Source organism: Diorhabda carinulata, chromosome 6, assembly GCF_026250575.1.
Source record: "Diorhabda carinulata isolate Delta chromosome 6, icDioCari1.1, whole genome shotgun sequence".
Taxonomy (NCBI): domain Eukaryota; kingdom Metazoa; phylum Arthropoda; class Insecta; order Coleoptera; family Chrysomelidae; genus Diorhabda; species Diorhabda carinulata.
This window is the reverse complement of record NC_079465.1, coordinates 15,953,897-15,971,292: the sequence shown is the minus strand read 5'-3', so window position 1 is coordinate 15,971,292 and position 17,396 is coordinate 15,953,897. Positions and strand designations below refer to the sequence as shown.

The following is a 17,396-nucleotide window of genomic DNA, read 5'->3' as shown; positions in this document are numbered from 1 at the left end:
AACGCAGAAAAGAAACTGTTGTTTCATGTACGTTTAGTAGTGGTCATGAATCAAGAGATGGCGCTGAAACGAGAGCTCGAGTTCAATGGCTGAAATTAGGCGGATAAATTTATCCACATTGTGATCTGAGTATAAATTTTAATCATTTTCCGAATTCTCTGATGAATACAACGTATTCAAAGATACTACAATCAGTTAAAAGAATGTAGAAAATATGAAAAACCCAACAAAAAGTAAAAAACTAATTAGTGTACCAACTTAAAAAACATAAACTATAAATGCTTAATTATTTATACTAATAATCACTCTTTGTTAGTTGATTCTAGTACGATTAAGTCATATACACAGTTACCGATGTCCTTAAAAAATTGGATAGTTCTACCAATTTACAAAAATTTCTTGGGTGTCAAATAACGAAAAATCACATGTTGTATAAACAAAATTTATTAAATTATAAATCTAATTTTAGAAGAAAAATCCAAGAATTTTCCCTCCCAGATGTTTCCTTCTGGCTTCTTCGTGATCCATAATACCCCCACTGGTGGTCAATACAACATAACTGTAACAACATTATATAATTAATACCTAACATTATTGAAATAAAAACACCAATTATAGTCTATTTTTAGATATGAGAGAGTAATAAAACTTAATTATATTAAGAATATTCGATTTTAGGTTTTTCCATATGATAAGGAGGTCCAAATTGTGTGTACTTAATAGTTTGGTTCAGTTGCAAGGTGCAGTGTTTAATCGATTATGGATTCTAGGGAGATTATGAAAAATTTTGAAGGGCAGCGTAAAACTCCAAAGAATTGGTCCTTTAACAAATAGTAAAAAAACATTGGAATTCAATTTTTTTAAACCACTGATAAACATTTATGTAAAAGTGATGCTGTCATAGTGGAATTACTTAGTAATACGCTTAGTGTTGGGAATCTAAGATTAACAAAGCTATTAAAATAGAGAAATGTGGCGTTTCAGGCTGACAATCATTTGAAAAAAAAATTTCGAAGGAAAGTACACGCTTATTTTAGAAAGAATGTAATTTCCGACAGTAGGCAAAGTTCTTGTCACAGTTAAAGATGATAAGGATTACCCAGTACTGAGTCTAAGCACACTTTGGAAAATTTTAAAAGAAATAGGTTGTTGCTATAAAAAGTATTCCAGAAAGTCTATTTTAATAGAATGAAAAGATATTGTTATATAGATGAAATAACCTAAGGAGTATAAAGGGGGACATACACCAAAATTTTGACAAAATGAAACTATTACTAAGACAGGGTTTTTGAATAATTAATCTACAGGATAGGGACGTAGACTGATAATATTACACATCGACAGTTTAAACAGTTTTGTTAAAGGTAGTTTATTGACTTTTAAATCTACTCGCTCCGATGATAACCATGTCGACAGACATAAATACTGATGACAAATGATAGATCTTCCTCAGAACTATGTTAAAGTAATAGATAATGGAAATTATCACTAGAGACTTTTACAAAAATTGTCCACAACCAAGGGGTTAAAAGGAGATTTATAGAATTGGCCGATTCCAAAGAATATCAATTTCTATCCCTGTTATATGAGAAAAAAATTTGATAAAAAGAAATTAAAAAAATATGAAAATGCAGAAAATCTTTAAATGTGGTTGGATCTCCATCATTGTGAACTAATCCCGATTGAAGTGGTGTAGACATAGATAAAGAAGCTTAGTGTAAAAAATACTTCTTTCAAAATAAGTGATGTTAAACAGTCATTTTTGGAGGCTGTAAATAATACAAACCCTGAAAACTGGGAAAAGGCAGTTAATCATATGATTAAAAAAAAAAAAAAATGAGGAAGTTCGCCAATATTACTAATGACATTAACAAGCCACTCATGTAAATATTGGTTATGAGGGTTTATATTCTGATTACGATTTTGATTTGGATTTGTAAGAAGTAGCTCTAGTTAAGCTGCTGAGTTTTTATATTAAAATTATTCTTCACGATATACACTTGATTAAAAATAGAAGTTCAAACCCTTATACCTATATAACCAATATGACACAATGTTCTTCATGCCCTATAGAAAAAATTTAACTTTTTTACCTTCAGCTCTTTGGAAGTTATAAGCAGGTTAATTACGTGAAAATATAAGTATACACTAAATACATTAATTATATTTATATAAATATTATTTCATATGAAAAAATATTTCAATTGTTTACTAAAAGAAGTGATACACCTATGGATTCCGAACGCTTCATCTTTTTATTACTCTCTCATTAAAACAATAGACTATACACAAAGGTAACCAGTAAATCCCTAATTTGTATTAAAATTCAAAGTACTGATGGGCACAACTGATTTGATTTTAATGTTGACAAATTTGTCTGGTACACTGAAATATTTACATTTCAATGGTTATCAATGATCTGTAATACTGAGATCTGATGGAGTTATAGAGAAATTAATGAGCTGCAAAATGAGTTGAATTAAATGTAATTTCCAAAATAAATTCACAAGATGATAATATGGAATTCGAATTTAATCAAATAAAACTTGAAATGGCTTTAAGAAAGAAGAATTCAATATATCTTTTTATTACGAGCAGCAGTATTTTGAATGATCAATTCAAAACATTAACATATCTTATCAAAACATTAGTTTCCAACCTCAACCTGGAGATCAAATAAGTTTGGGAACATATTTACACATGATTTGAGGGATTCTCACTAACATTTCAGCCATTTTGGATGCTTAGTTTCTGTTCAACAATCATACAAGTGAGTCATTGTGAAGATGTTTTGAAAATAGAAAAAAATAAGTATTGAGCTGTCATTAAATGTTTGTTTTTGGACAGACAATATGCTTCTGCAAATGAAAAAGTTAGATGCTGTGTATAGAGACTCTGTACCATCATTTACAACCAGAAAACTTTTGGCAGTTTATTTTAAACATGGCTGTATCAGCTTCACTGATGAAGAGCGTTCGGACGACCAAAATATGCGACGACGGTATTGTAGGAGAGAAATTTTGAACAGACTATGATGTTATCACATATGTAAATGCCTAGATAGAAACGATTATTTGGAAATATTAAAAAGGTTAGAGCATCACTGGACTAAGTGTAAAGAGTGAAAAGAAACTACATTGAAAAATAAAAATGAATATATATATCTAAAAAATGTCTTGTTTCTTTGTTAAATCAGAAACTTTTGAAATAACCCTTGTATGGAGTATATAATTAATGGATCATCATTGATTCTGTTGACTATTTTTATAAGGTGGACAAAATGGTCAACTATCAAATTTTTCTTTTTACCAATTAAAAGAAACAAAATTGGAATGCCATGTCTTGATCATTGGATAACTTGTATACATTATAATTTTTTAAAATTCAGCACTCTTAGATATTGAAAATATTGTATATATATAGTTGAAAAATGGGTGTACTACTCACTTTTCAAGAAAATACTATAATCTCTATGAAGCAGGTATCTAATAATATTGAGTGAAGTTAGCCAATTATCAGTAGCACAAATTTAAAAAGCATATAAGTTACATATTTATAATCATCCAGCACTTATTGTATAAATACTCATTTTTGAACTGCCTTTACTCCTTATATCTCTTTTAGTAATAAGCCAGTCATCATTATCGTGCAGTTTTATCTCTTGGATTATGGCTAGAGCTTGGGGTGCCTACATATCCCTTTATTGGAGTGCATTAGTCCCCTTGTTCTTTTGTTATAGTTTTTTGTTAGTCCTAGCTTTGTTTGTTAGCTTCCTCCATTCTTTTCTGTTTTTGTATTTGGCTTTCCAGTATACTATTTCTAGGATGATTCTAGTATCTTCTTCAATTTGCTTTCTCCAGGTATTTCTTGGTCTGTCTCTGCCTCTTGACCTTAGAGGTATCCATTGTGTTATCCTCCTCACCACTTCTATAGGTTTCCTTCTGATGATGTTTCCTGTCTAATTTAATCTTTGTGCTTTTATACACCTCCTTACATTTTCTCCTCTCAGTACTCCTATTTCTTTATTTTTCTTTAATCTTCTATCTCCATGTCACTGGTCTTATTAATGTTCCTTGTTATTCTTTCTTTAGACATGTGTCCATTTGTTATTTCTAGATAATTGAACGATGATACAGTTTCAAATACGCATTTCTGTGTCCTCAGGTGGTCTATTCCTCTTTAGTCTTGTTTGTTGCCTTTATAAGTTCTTCTTTTGTATTAACTAATATTGTTGCATCATCTGTGTATGCTACTGCTTGTATAAGGTTTGTTATTGTTATTGAGCCAAATACACTTTTAAAATCTATAAAGATTATGTGTAGCTCTCTATATTTTATTCCCACGTTTTTTGTATTATTTGGTCTATTATGTGGATTACGTTGATTGTGGATTGCTTTGGTTTCAACTCATTTTGGCAGTCTCTCAGTATGCTTTCTACATTATAATTTTTGGTTAATTGTTTTTCAATTAGGTCAACTTTGTAATAATTAACTTTTCTCTATTTTTAGGTCTTCTATTCAGAATGGTGAAATATACACAAAAACGCATATTTATGAATGTTTTATCTACTTAGACTTCAATTTTTGGTGATAAAATTATGTTGCTTATTATAATTATATGTCTCCTGTATTGACTTTTTTTCTCAAATATGCAGTTTATTTTTTAATATTTGTGGTAAAAATCCGTGAATAAATTTAAATAAGTAAGATATGTGCATAAACATTTCATGATAAAAACATACATAATACTATTTTCCACAACTGTAATGATAAAATTGTGTCAAAACAAACAGTATATGTTATACCTATGAAAAACTTCCAACTTCCTGTCAACATTTTAATTCAAAAATATCTAATTCCATTTAGTTTCAGTCAAAAACAAATATTTTCCCTCATATTGATCGATTTAGGAAGTGTGTGATAAATGCAATTTGGAACTAAAAAATATCGTTTTTCACTAAAGGTCACTTCACAGGATAAGTCTAAGTAAAAATTAATTCATACATTTCATTAAATACTTACCCAAATTGACGAGAAGGAAGTAAGTTATTTGTCCACTTTTCAATATGTGTAATAGGCACATCAAATCTGGGTGAAATCACTCCACATTTATTTAATCTTCCAGTCAGATTAACTACTATTTTTCCACTCCTATGGTCATCTACAATTTCGAATTCTCCAATGTAACCATGTTTCATCATTACTGTTAAAAACTTTACAACTACTTTTGATGATGGCCTGATGAGAACCTGCCTCTTTCCCCGTTTTTCAGCATTATTAATAGATTTCAGAGCATCGCTCAATACGTTCATTCGTACCATGGCTAAAAAATATAATTATTTACAAGGAATCGTGGAAAATTTGAGGTTATACTCATGAAAACATTTTTTTGTTTTGGTAGTAATTGTAGAAAATATCGAGTTGATTTACATACATAAAAACTTTTAAAATATTTATACTTAAGAGTAGTTGTGAGGGCACATACTATGATCTTAGGTATCCAAATTTTGTTTACATTTTTCTCTACATTTAATGTTAATGTAACATAAATTTGTATAAAATATACTGGTGCGTTACTTGAAATATACAAATTATGGTGTTTTATAAAACGATGACAAATATTATGGACAATTACCTAGGATTTATTTAGTGTTTACAGATGAACACTTCACCTTCACCGAACACGATTAAAAAAGAAGTAGTATGGAAAATGACCGCCAGAGGATACTGACATATGTCAAAATAGTCTTCTTTTTCTATCTCGATGACACTTATTCCCATATGAACTACAGCTGATATATGTCTTGGTTATCCGTTTGTCAAAATTATTTTACATTTTCGGTTATCTAGTCTCCATGGCGTGATTAATAAATGCCAAGGAAGACGATTTTTTTCTGAGATGTTAATATCTACAAAAATTTTCAAATTGGTATACTGTAGTTTAGATATGGATATAATTATAATATGTGTAATCATCACGTGGCTGAAACTGATGACAATCTGGCGTTTTACCTATGATCGTATATTTTATCAACTGTATAAATAATATAAGTGTAGATTCTCGTCTGTGACATATTTTATATTCTTACGATTTTACCGAAACTATGATCGGGCTAACCAGATCATGATATGAAAATTCGGGAAATAACCCGGATCGCGTTCACTGTTGTTCGGAAACTGATAGTTCTTCGGATTGTAGTCATATGGTGGTAAAATCCTTGGTAGACCAGTGGGTAAATGGGATTAGCTGACGAGTTGCCTCATTTTTTATGTTTTTTTTTTTGACTTTAAAAACTATGTATTCCCTTGTAAAAGTTGGTTTCTAATTTATCAAGCATTTTGTGCACGAAACGCTCATGAGTTGCATACAAGAATTGTTGGAAGAAACTTCGGTTTTTGTGTCAAGTGTCAAATTTTAAAACATGCCACAAATCATAATGTAAAGACTATAAAGTGTGTTCTTCCCGAGGGCTCATTTTCGACTCATTTTGCGTATCTCTCAAGAGCCAATGAGAATTCGCTTCCAAATTGGCGTGTCGTTTTGGGAGCGAATTCTCATTAGTTGCTTCCCAGCTGGTGCGCAATACTGCACCTTGTAGTCTTTACTTCATGCCACAAATTATTTATTTGTTGCCGTGTCTGAAATACAAGGTACACAATTAATTGAATACAAATTGGGAATACTATGGAAGCACTTATAACTATACGTTTTAATCTTCTAAATATTATTGATTTTGAGTCTCTTCTATTTTAAAATTAATTTTTTTAATATTTTTTATCTTTCTTTTAAAAAATTATGAAAAACTAATTTTAAAACAGAAGGGACTAAACATCAAGAACATTTAGAATAATAAACATATATAAAAGCTCTTAGAAATAAGAAATTAAAGAAATTTGTACTTTTTATTATAGATAATCTTCTTGGGGCCTTTTATACTCTTCTTCATTAAGTAATAATGCATATTCCAAGTTCGTTTCTGCATCCAATAAAGTGAGAGAATAATGTTTTGAATACCACTGTTGTTAATCAATTTTAAAAACACAAATGTAAATCTAAATAAATTTGAAATAAACGCCTAAATAACCTCAATCTTACACTTTGGGTTTGAAACGTCATTTCAAAACTCTTGGCGCCCAAACATTTATGTGGCGCGAGTGCATTCCACTAATCACTCACGACAATCACGACCACAATCTTTCCCGTTCTCCTTTGTCCAGAACGTTATAAGTACTTTTGAAGCATTCTTCGTCCAGAAGATATTTTGATTTTACTTTAATGTAAATCAGTTAACCGCTCCATAAAAAAATTCAATAACTTACAAATTATAACATAACCCCTTAAAGCTTTTGCTTTATTTTTTCTGTTTTGTCATCGGTTAATATTTATCTCGACGCTCAAAATGCCTCCTATGCCATTTCCACTTGTGTTTACGATTATAACGCTCTGGACTAAGTTGAACGGGAAAGATCGGAGTCGTGAGTGCTGAGTGGAATGCACCCTGGGTACTCAAATTGTGCAAACGGAAAGCGACAGGTTGTCTACTATTAATTCTTATGAACAGTCTGATATTTATTGACGTTTGCATTTTTCATAGATTTCGACAGATCAACATCCGAATAGCTTTTTGTTTTTAAACTTCAGTGCAAAATCTGCGCAAGTAGGTAAATCGTTGACAACTGCTCAATAACAATTGCTAAATATCTAGAATATACTATAAACTAATTAAATATCTTGGAAGAATTAATGTACAAAAAAGTAGATCATGTTTTGAATCGAAAATTGAATGGGACGCACAGATACTGTGATAAAAATCCTGATGTTGAGCTCTCAAGCCTTTTTTGTGTTCTGTGTCCTGTCAGCTAATGACAGATATATATTGAAAAAAGAGGGTATTGTGGAGATACTTTGTCTAGCTCCTTCTTAAGGAATTGCGAAGTGTATTCATCACTCACCCACTTTTGTATTTATATAAAAATTGTCATCTTAATTCAAAACGAAATTATAGAGAATAATTCATGCAGTTCCAATTAATTTTTCTTATCTTCATAAACGAATTCAATCATTTTTCTCCTAGGAAAGGTTACAACTTGACGTTTGATCACAGAACACAGTTGATTTAACAAATCTCACTTTCCGCGTCCGCTACAGAACATGTTGAATTTGTAGCGTATGTGTCGCCGACCGATTCCGCTAAGTTTCTTAAATTTTCATTCATCTATTCATTATCGGTTTTGTTTTCCCGCTAATTCAATTAGGTTTAAATTTTTGTATTATGGGATTTACTTAAATTTAGTATTAATACATTTATTCAAATTACTTATAGAATTGTTATTTACTCAAATATCTCATCTCTCTTCACTCAATCTGTCGGTTGTTTTTGTTTGCCAGTATTTATTTGAAAAATGAAAATTTGAAATTAACTCATTCCAGTCCATATATTCTATTCTCCGAAAAAAAAAAACAAAAACAAATAAAATTGAGTACAGTCAATTGTGACTTCATGGAGTTTAAGATATTTTATTTTTAAGAGAGCGGTGCCTATTCCTATAGTTCTCAAATTATTATAACCATCGAGCTAGCGATGATCTCTCTCTATGGTTTTGTCACTTATTTTGACTTAAAGTCTACTAATATAAAAATTTTTTTTTGTTAAAATTCAGAACTAACAATAGTTCTGAAAAAATATATTAAAATAAATACAAATTATTATATCGATATTTAAAATCAGGAATATATTAAATAATGAATTATAACAAAAATATATTTTAAATTTATTAAGTCTATTTTAAGTTTTCTATTTTTGGAATCGATTTTAGTACCAAACTGCGCGGGAGCCCAATGTAGTGCTGCTCTTTTACTATATCTGAATTTCCAAGTAGGAGGTTAATTCATAAGATAAACGCAGCGCGAATTTTGTGTACATATTAAACATATATTCATTTTTGAGTTAAAATACGTCAAGTGTCACGTGCAAAATTTTGGCACGCGCTCGTTCGTTTTTGACATTGGTAATGCGAAATTCATAGAATCTAATAAAACAGAATAAGTTTTTGTTGTTATTGTATAATAGTGCAATGTGGTATTTTAAACGGATTATGCAGTTAACGGTATTAAATCCGTGGGAAAGTTCATTTTAGTTATTCATTGAAACAGGTAGGCACCGCAACCATTTTTCGTATTTACTAGTATATACACAATCACACATTATTCCCACGAACAGATAATAGACACCTATATTTATCTCGCCTTATCAACCATGTTTACTTTGTAGGCGAAAAATTGTAACCTAACTTTTAAAATGTTTTGTAGACCTTTACCAAATAAAATGGTAGTTAAAACTCCTCAAAAACGTTCGGTCCGAATTTTATTAGTAGGAGATAATGGAGTTGGTAAAACCTCTCTAATTTTATCACTAGTAAGTGAAGAATTTCCTGAAAATGTTCCTGCAAAAGCTGAAGAAATTACTATACCAGCCGATGTCACTCCAGAACAAGGTAAATAATAACTTCAATTAGTATTAATTTATTCATACCAACAAAAAATATTACAGATATACAAATTCATGTCGTATTTCTAAAAATATATTAACAAGATTTAGTTGAATTAATTTGACTGATTATTATGTATATAAAAATAACTATGATGTAATTATTATCACAATATTTATAAATCAAACAAACTTTAGGCACTTAATATCATGGTGTTGATTTTCTGTTATAAACTATCTTTGTTGACATGAAATTATTTCCAATATTTTGAAGTTTGAAGGCAAGTTTCCTCCTTATTGCATATAAACAGAAACTCAAATTTTGAAAATAAAAGATAATGATGAAAGGTAGATTTACATATATTAAATACGTTGGCAAAATTGATTTCAGTATTAATAACAGAAACAAATTAAATTCACAAAAATTGTCTAAATATATATAGTTGTAAAAATTGAGTGGAATTGATGAAATGATTTATTTTTCCTCAAAACATTGCGTCTCTTATTAATTTTAATGTTAATGTGTGGGCTGGTGCATTGTCTTGATGAAACAACACTTTCTTCTTAACCAAATGTGGCCTTTTGGCTTTATCTCTTTGCTCAAACGTTGCAATAAGTCCACATAATATTCGTCGTAGATAGTTTTTGCTTTTTCTAGATAGTCATTGAAAATTATCCCATGCGCATTCCAAAAAACTGACACCATGACCTTGCTTGCATATGGAATGGTCTTTGCCTTCTTTGAAGCCTGTTCTCCCTTTTCAGTCCATTGTTTTAATTACTCTTTTGTTTTGGGTATGAAGTGATGAACCCACATTTCATCTATGGTTAAGAAACAGCACACAAATTTCTGTGAAACATTGCCACACTTGAAGGAAACATCTTCACAACGCTGTTTTTGTTCCATTGGTCGTACGACATTGTCTAAACTCTGCTACACAATATTTCTCTCTTGATAACAAAGGAACAGTCTCACCCAGAGTACAATTTAGTTTAACATTTATATTGGTTGGGCTAATGCCTTTCAAATAAAAATATTGTACCACATAATGATGACCAATTTATTCCATGTTTTCAAATTCACTGAAAACTTTCACTATTAATGGCTTCCAAACAAATATTAAACAATGTGGCGTCTTCAATCTTGAAACAAATGCTGTGTAGGATGTGTACTTTCTAATACAGTGTATTAGACTATAATAAATGTTCAAAGTAGGCACCTTGCACTTCTATATTATTTGTGAATGTTTAGAGAAATATCATAAACATGAGTGGGAGATCATTTTGAAAAAATTCTAAGTATCTCTGATAATTCAGGTTTAATAAAAAAAATATTTATTACAAATTATTATTATTATTACATTAACATAAAATGGATGTTGATTCTTTGCTTGAATAATTGTTTAAATTTGTCCGGAAAGCGTTCAGTAATGACCTTTTGGCTTCTGATGAATTACCAGAAGTCAAACCATACATCAAATGCATATCGACATATTCACTAAAGATAAATTCTACCATATTTAAACTTTAAATACGATGTGGTAATTATGATCTACGAGATGAAAAATAATTATTTAATCTCCCTTCAAGTTTTTCCTTATGCCAGTAATATGATCTTCGATAGTATGTATATTTGTTGCTTGTTGTATGTCTGATTATATTTCAATACCTCCTGTGAGGTATTAAGTAAATAAATAATTACAATTTATGATAATTTTCTTCAGAATGTCTCTTTTTTCGTGAACGGTTTCCTTGGCATGTACCGGGTGTCCCAATAAGAATGGCTCACGGCCATATCTACCGTTTATAGTACAGTTTCGGGAAAAAAAAACTTATATCAAAAGTGACCTCGAGAAAAACCTGGAAATTATTTACAGAGTTGTAGGTCCACCTAACCAAAAAATAAAAAATGAATAATTTACAAATTTTACCCAATTAAGATGTTTTTAAACTATAATTATCGTATTCTTCAAGAAATTCAACATATATTTGATTTTACAAGTTTGAGTCTATCTCTTCAAATAAGAGGTGTGGGGAAGCGGGAACTTTATTATGAAAAAACGCCTGTAAGTCCAGTTCTACTTAACCTATCTTAGTCTTTTTGAAGAGAGCTTCTTTCTACCGATGTAAGTTATAATTTCGAAACAACCTAATGAGTAAAGTATACGCTAGAGGGCGCTATTTATTTATTTATTTTTAAATCTAGCTATCCTTGAAAAATGTTTAATGGAAAAATGCAGTTTTAATTAAGGAATATAAAAGTAGACCAAACTAGCAACAGAATATCGAAAAACTGCATGTCGATATCTTTTTCGTTTTACGAGATATCTTAAGAAATGTAAATTTTAAGCATTTTCCTTTAAACATAAATTACTTCGGGTTGACTGAACGGATTTTAACATTTTTTGACTCCCCAAAATTGTCTTTGCTTGTTCTATTAATAATAGTTCCAATTATTATGACAATATTACTTATGCTGTCACCAGGATTATTCTGTGACCAATAGTGCATATTATGCCGGTTAACCGTACCATCACTACTAAATGTAGCTTCGTCTGACCACAAAATACGTGACAGTAATTGAGGGTCGTCATATACCAGATGTAGTAACCAGTTGCAATAATCCAACCTTATGTCTTAATCACGATCAACCAATTGTTGATGCAGTACTATATGATATGGATGAAATCTAAAAGAAATGTAATGTCCTATTAAATATTTTTCCGGAATGATAAATAAATTATTATGTTACATATAACCATGCCCACAAATAATATTATGCGGGTATATTTTGTTTAAGAAACATCTTTTTACATCATAATTTACCTGTGTCTTATCAAAATACGTAGAACGGTGGTTCTGCTTATTCCCAAGTCTCTACTTATTGCTCTTATTCTTAAATGCGGGTTAAATTGCACATATTCCAGAACATTTATTGTGTTATCCTCTGAACGACTTCTGCCGTGTCTTCTAAATAAAGGAAGATTTACATTTCCAGTCGTTCTTAAACGGTGTATGAGTCGACGAAAAACTCTGCTACCGGGATGACGTCTTTGAGGATATTGTACGGCATATACCCTAGCCACAACAGTTGCATTTCTCATACATTCAAAGTAAATGCCTATCATATCAAATGCTTCTTCGTTTGTAAGAATCATCTTAGAAGTAACTTTTAAGTAAATTTTATATCGAATTTAATGCACACAAATCGCAGGTAAATGAACAAATTACTAGGTTTATTAATTTGACACAAGACATATCTTTTTGTTTTGTTTTTCTCATGGCCCACTACTTGTTTTTATATATTTCCATTTTAACTTCCATAACGCAGTTTCCCGGTGACAGCATAATATTGACATAATAATACGAAAAAGATATCGACATGCGGTTTTCGCTATTCTGTTGCTAGTTTGGTCTACTTTTATATTCCTTAATTAAAACTGCATGTTTCCATTTAACATTTTTAAAGGATAGCTAGATTTACAAAAAAAATAAATAAATAGCGCCCTCTAGCGTATACTTTACTCATTAGGTTGTTTCGAAATTATAACTCTTACATTGGTAGAAAGAAGCTCTCTTCAAAAAGACTAAGATAGGTTAAGTAGAACTGGACTTACAGGTGTTTTTTCATAATAAAGTTCCCGCTTCCCCACACCTCTTATTTGAAGAGATAGACTCAAACTTGTAAAATCAAATATATGCTGAATTTCTTGAAGAATACGATAATTATAGTTTGAATACATCTTAATTGGATAAAATTTGTAAATTATTCATTTTTTATTTTATGGTTAGGTGGACCTACAACTCTGTAAATAATTTCCAGGTTTTTCTCGAGGTCACTTTTGATATAAGTTTTTTTTCCCGAAACTGTACTATAAACGGTTCCCAAGATATGGCCGTGAGCCATTCTTATTGGGACACCCGGTACAACGATGTAATAATCTACATATCTTCTAAACCATAAATCCATAGATCCATGTCGCGATCTCATAGACATCTTTTGAAGTACCGGGATTGAATTTTCTCAGCATTCCTTTGCAACAATCGACAAGAGCTTATTTTCGAGCAATTGTCAAATTATCTGGTAGCCAACTCGAACAAATATTTTTGAAAGCTAAATATTCATGCAATATGAAGTGGAACTAATGCTCAAGTATTCCTCAATACCGGTTTTGGATGACCTTCACGAAATTCATCCTTAGCGAAGTAGGAACACGATTGAGTTCAAAAAATCAACAAAATACGATGGCTACAGATGGTATCTCATCGTCAAAAGTTGAAACAAGTTGATTGGCACACTGTTGTTGGTTTAATCCATGTCGAAAGTCATAATATCTGTACACTCGCAGGACAACACGTTCTGAGTACGTTCACCATTAAAAATGTCAAACTTTATAATGTCAATGGCAGATGTGTAATATTCATATCAGAGTTGACCTATCTCAAAACTTAGTAGCACCCCTTGTATTTCATAGAATTAACGTCAAGCTAAAGTTATGTTATTATTAATTGGCGTTTTTCAGTTCCAACCAATATTGTGGACTATTGTTCTGCCGAGCAGGGAGAGTCTGAATTGAATGAACAAATCAGAAGAGCGAGCGTCGTATGTATCGTTTATGCTGTCGACGATGATGATTCCATTGAAAGGATTACATCATATTGGATGCCCTTGATAAGACAAAATCACCCAGATTCTTCATGTCCTGTTGTATTAGTTGGCAACAAGATTGACTTAGTAGAGTACTCCACAATTGATGTAAGTTTATTAATATATTTTTTTCAATTTTTATGCATAAATAAAAATTATACTTTAGGTAGTATAAAATAAAATAAAATAAATAAAAATTTTTTGGAAAATCAGATTAAAATTTTGAATTATTATTTGTTTGAATGTATTTTTAAAGTTTTTTTTTTATAAAATTCTTCAAGTGATAGGGAAGCTAGTAGGTTCATAATAAAGTAATGATTAAAAAAAAGGTTTTTAATGAATTTGTTAGTTAGCTTACTTACTATTACGTAGTGTGGTCCATAAGATCTTGGCCTCATATAGTAAACAGAATGCGTTTGCAAAAATTTTTAAGCACGCCTCAGTATTGTGAAAAATAACTCGAATTGAGTGTCGCGCTGTACGGAACACAACGACCCAGACAACATAATAATCAACACAGACACAAAAAAAAACAAGGAAAGATATTAAATGCCTAGCCTGGCAGAAGAAACTGGACAAGGATACGGCTGGGAAAAAACATAAGACAGTTCAAACAATGCAGATTGAGGCTAGAAAAGAGAAACCAGGCAAGTCTCAGACTAATAAATCAAAATAAAGATAACAACAAAAGAATATATGATGAAGCAATAAAACAGGCAAAAGTAGAAAGCCAAAAGAAGAAAACACATGGAGCAGAAATTGGAAGCAATAGAAGAAAACTATGTGAAGAAACAAGGGCGTCGCCAGCTTATGACTAAGGGGGGCATATTATGGAGGATAAAAAATATGTACGCCGAGTATAGTTGAGAGCATGAAGAGTTACACTTTGGAAGTCTTTGCCTCGATGACGATTGTAATAAGAACGGTTCTAATATCAATATCAATGTATAAAACTTCACAAGCCCTCGATAGCACAATAACTAAATCAAACTTTTAAACACAGTAATAATTATTCATTTTAAGAAAAATTATATTTAATTAAAACATAACGTGCGGGTTTTTTTTTCTAAAACTTTCAACCAATTTATCATTAAAATTATTTAGGCTTTTATTTATTATAGCTCTGTGTACAATCATCACGGCCAAACCATTAAGGCGATCTTCTACCATGGTGCTTCTTAGCCATGTTTTTAGTCTTCTGAGGCTGCTAAAAGATCGCTCTACTGTACAGGTCGAGTATGGTAAAGCGATCAAAATTTTTAATGCTTTTTCCGTTTCGGGAAAGAAGGAATTTTTTTCTTTTTGTACATCAGCAACTATTAGATTTGTCAGATCAAGCCTATCGTGCCACAACTGCTACTCAAGTTCGATTTCATTCTTTATGTTCGGTAAATCATAAAACTCGGCAATAGATTCACAAGATTGTTTCAGATTTTCAGTTGTCATCTTTTGCATCTGCGCTGGGTGTAACTTAGATAATGCGAATGATCCCGTGTTTTCTTCAGCAAAACGTACTTCAAGGGAGGTGATAATTGAATCCAAGTATAGTATTACTCTTTCAGTATTCTGAAGGGCTTTCTGCTGGATGATTGCTTATATGACGTTGCTTCCCTGTAATACGTGGCATTCATGTAACGTCCTCTTCCGGTCCGACTTTCTCTGCAACAACAGCAGCTTCCTTTATAATTTCGTCTGTCATGTTTTTCGGATTTTCACGGTGGTTTTTAATTATTATTCCGAGGCTTTGACCACGTCCAAAGCTACAGTTTGGAGTACGTTGACAACGGGTTCCATCAAAGCCGAGTATTATATACCCTATCTATTTTATCACAATTTTTAAAGGTATAAAATTACTGGTTTGATTTAGTCATAAAAACTAGAAGTATTTTAAACGTCACTTTCAGTGTTTACTTGTTAAAAAGGTGAATATTTTTAAATCATAAACTAAAAATGAAATTTTCTTAAAAACAGTCAATTTTAGAGTGTACATTATTGGATAAAATTTGAAGGGATAAAATAGTTTTATAAGATGGTAAAATAATATAGTGGATGTTCCATTTAAAAAAAAGTTTTTGCTAATTGAAATTTCCTAAATTAATGCTTATTTAAAAAACACCCCAAACCCCAAACGAAACTTCTACTCTGTTCAGACATTTTAGCCATCCTTTACCTTCGTATTTACTAAACAAGTTTAGTTACTTCTTACTAATAACGTTTACTATACTATATATACTATAACGTTTACTATATAGGCAGCATTTATAGTGCACCAATGTTCGTCAAATCTTCATATTTTTCGCTCCAACTTGGCAACGTCACGATTTATGGGAAAAACAGGGCTAGATGCAGAATTTTACGCTAAATTCGATGGTAAACAAATATACAGGGTGTCCTATTTAAAAAAACTTTACTTCTTGTTGTCATGCTTAGGCTGAACACCCTATATACCTCAAAATATTTTAGAAATGTGTATCTGTGCAAATATAACAACTTTTTAATTCTGATCCACACTTTAAAATATTTGATTGTGTTTTGATCTTTTCGAACTAGTTGTTACCATATACATTGTTTTATGTGATTCGTTGGAATAGGAACATTTTGTTTAGATTTTTTATGGACGTATGTGTACACTGTGGTATAAAGAAGTTCACATAACTATAATAAAATAGTGCAGCATTTTTCTAGAAATTTATTGTTTACTAGCTGACCCGACAGACGCTGTCCTGTCTTAACGATGAATATTGAATTCGCATTGGTTTTGGAATATATCGGTAAAGCCGTTTAAAAGTTATTCCAAAAATACCACATTTAAGAAAATTGTATTTTTTTGAGATTTTGAGAAATTCTATTCAAAATCTAATTTTGCTGGGAAAATAGTTTGTTCTACCTACATTCTGTGCATTTCCATCAGCATTGATGTCATTCTGTGGATAAATGTATTCTTCAGAACGCAGTTTTGCTTGGTTCATTCTGATAAATGTCAATTGCTCAGTTTCAACTTTCACGTACATATCCACCGCATATTGGTGGAAAATTTGTTATTATCAGACGGCATGCAGTCCAAAGCGATCGTGAATAATGTAACCAATTCGTTATGCTGATAAAAAATGTTTGGAGTTGTTCCACAATTGGTTGTGTACAACGCTGTGGGCACAATTCGGCGTTGACAATAAGGAAAATGTGAAATGATATACGAGGATGTATTGATATCTAGTTAGCCTAGACCAGTACCATGCATAAACAAAATATGTTATCATAGCA

General features: G+C 31.1%; 2 protein-coding genes across 4 annotated transcripts in view; one reads left to right on the top strand and one right to left on the bottom strand.

The window, feature by feature from the left end:
• Positions 1 to 428: 428 nt before the first annotated feature.
• LOC130895973 (40S ribosomal protein S15Aa) lies at positions 429 to 5,725 on the bottom strand. Its single transcript, XM_057803670.1, has 3 exons — positions 5,635 to 5,725; positions 5,022 to 5,322; positions 429 to 559 (listed from the first exon to the last, which is right to left on the bottom strand). Exons 2-3 carry the CDS (start codon positions 5,318 to 5,320, stop codon positions 466 to 468), a joined length of 393 nt encoding a protein of 130 aa, XP_057659653.1. The 5' UTR covers positions 5,321 to 5,322; positions 5,635 to 5,725; the 3' UTR covers positions 429 to 465.
• A 3,094-nt stretch (positions 5,726 to 8,819) lies between these two features.
• Positions 8,820 to 17,396, top strand: part of LOC130895972 (mitochondrial Rho GTPase) — a 46,033-nt gene continuing 37,456 nt past the window's right edge. For 2 of the 3 annotated variants that reach the window (XM_057803666.1, XM_057803669.1), the window contains exons 1-3: positions 8,820 to 9,153; positions 9,310 to 9,494; positions 14,011 to 14,243. In XM_057803666.1, the coding sequence (XP_057659649.1) occupies positions 9,326 to 9,494; positions 14,011 to 14,243 (402 nt within the window). In that variant the 5' untranslated portion in view covers positions 8,820 to 9,153; positions 9,310 to 9,325. The remainder of the gene's footprint in view (positions 9,154 to 9,309; positions 9,495 to 14,010; positions 14,244 to 17,396) is intronic. The other variant, XM_057803667.1, reaches the window with a different exon arrangement.

Bases quoted from the DNA above. Each gene is read 5' to 3' on its own strand.
- LOC130895973 (XM_057803670.1), bottom strand. From the start codon at position 5,320: ATGGTACGAATGAACGTATTGAGCGATGCTCTGAAATCTATTAATAAT. The intron at 560-5,021 runs GTAAGTATTTAA...ATGTTGTTACAG, and splicing joins CTTCCTTCTCGTCAATTTGG to TTATGTTGTATTGACCACCA.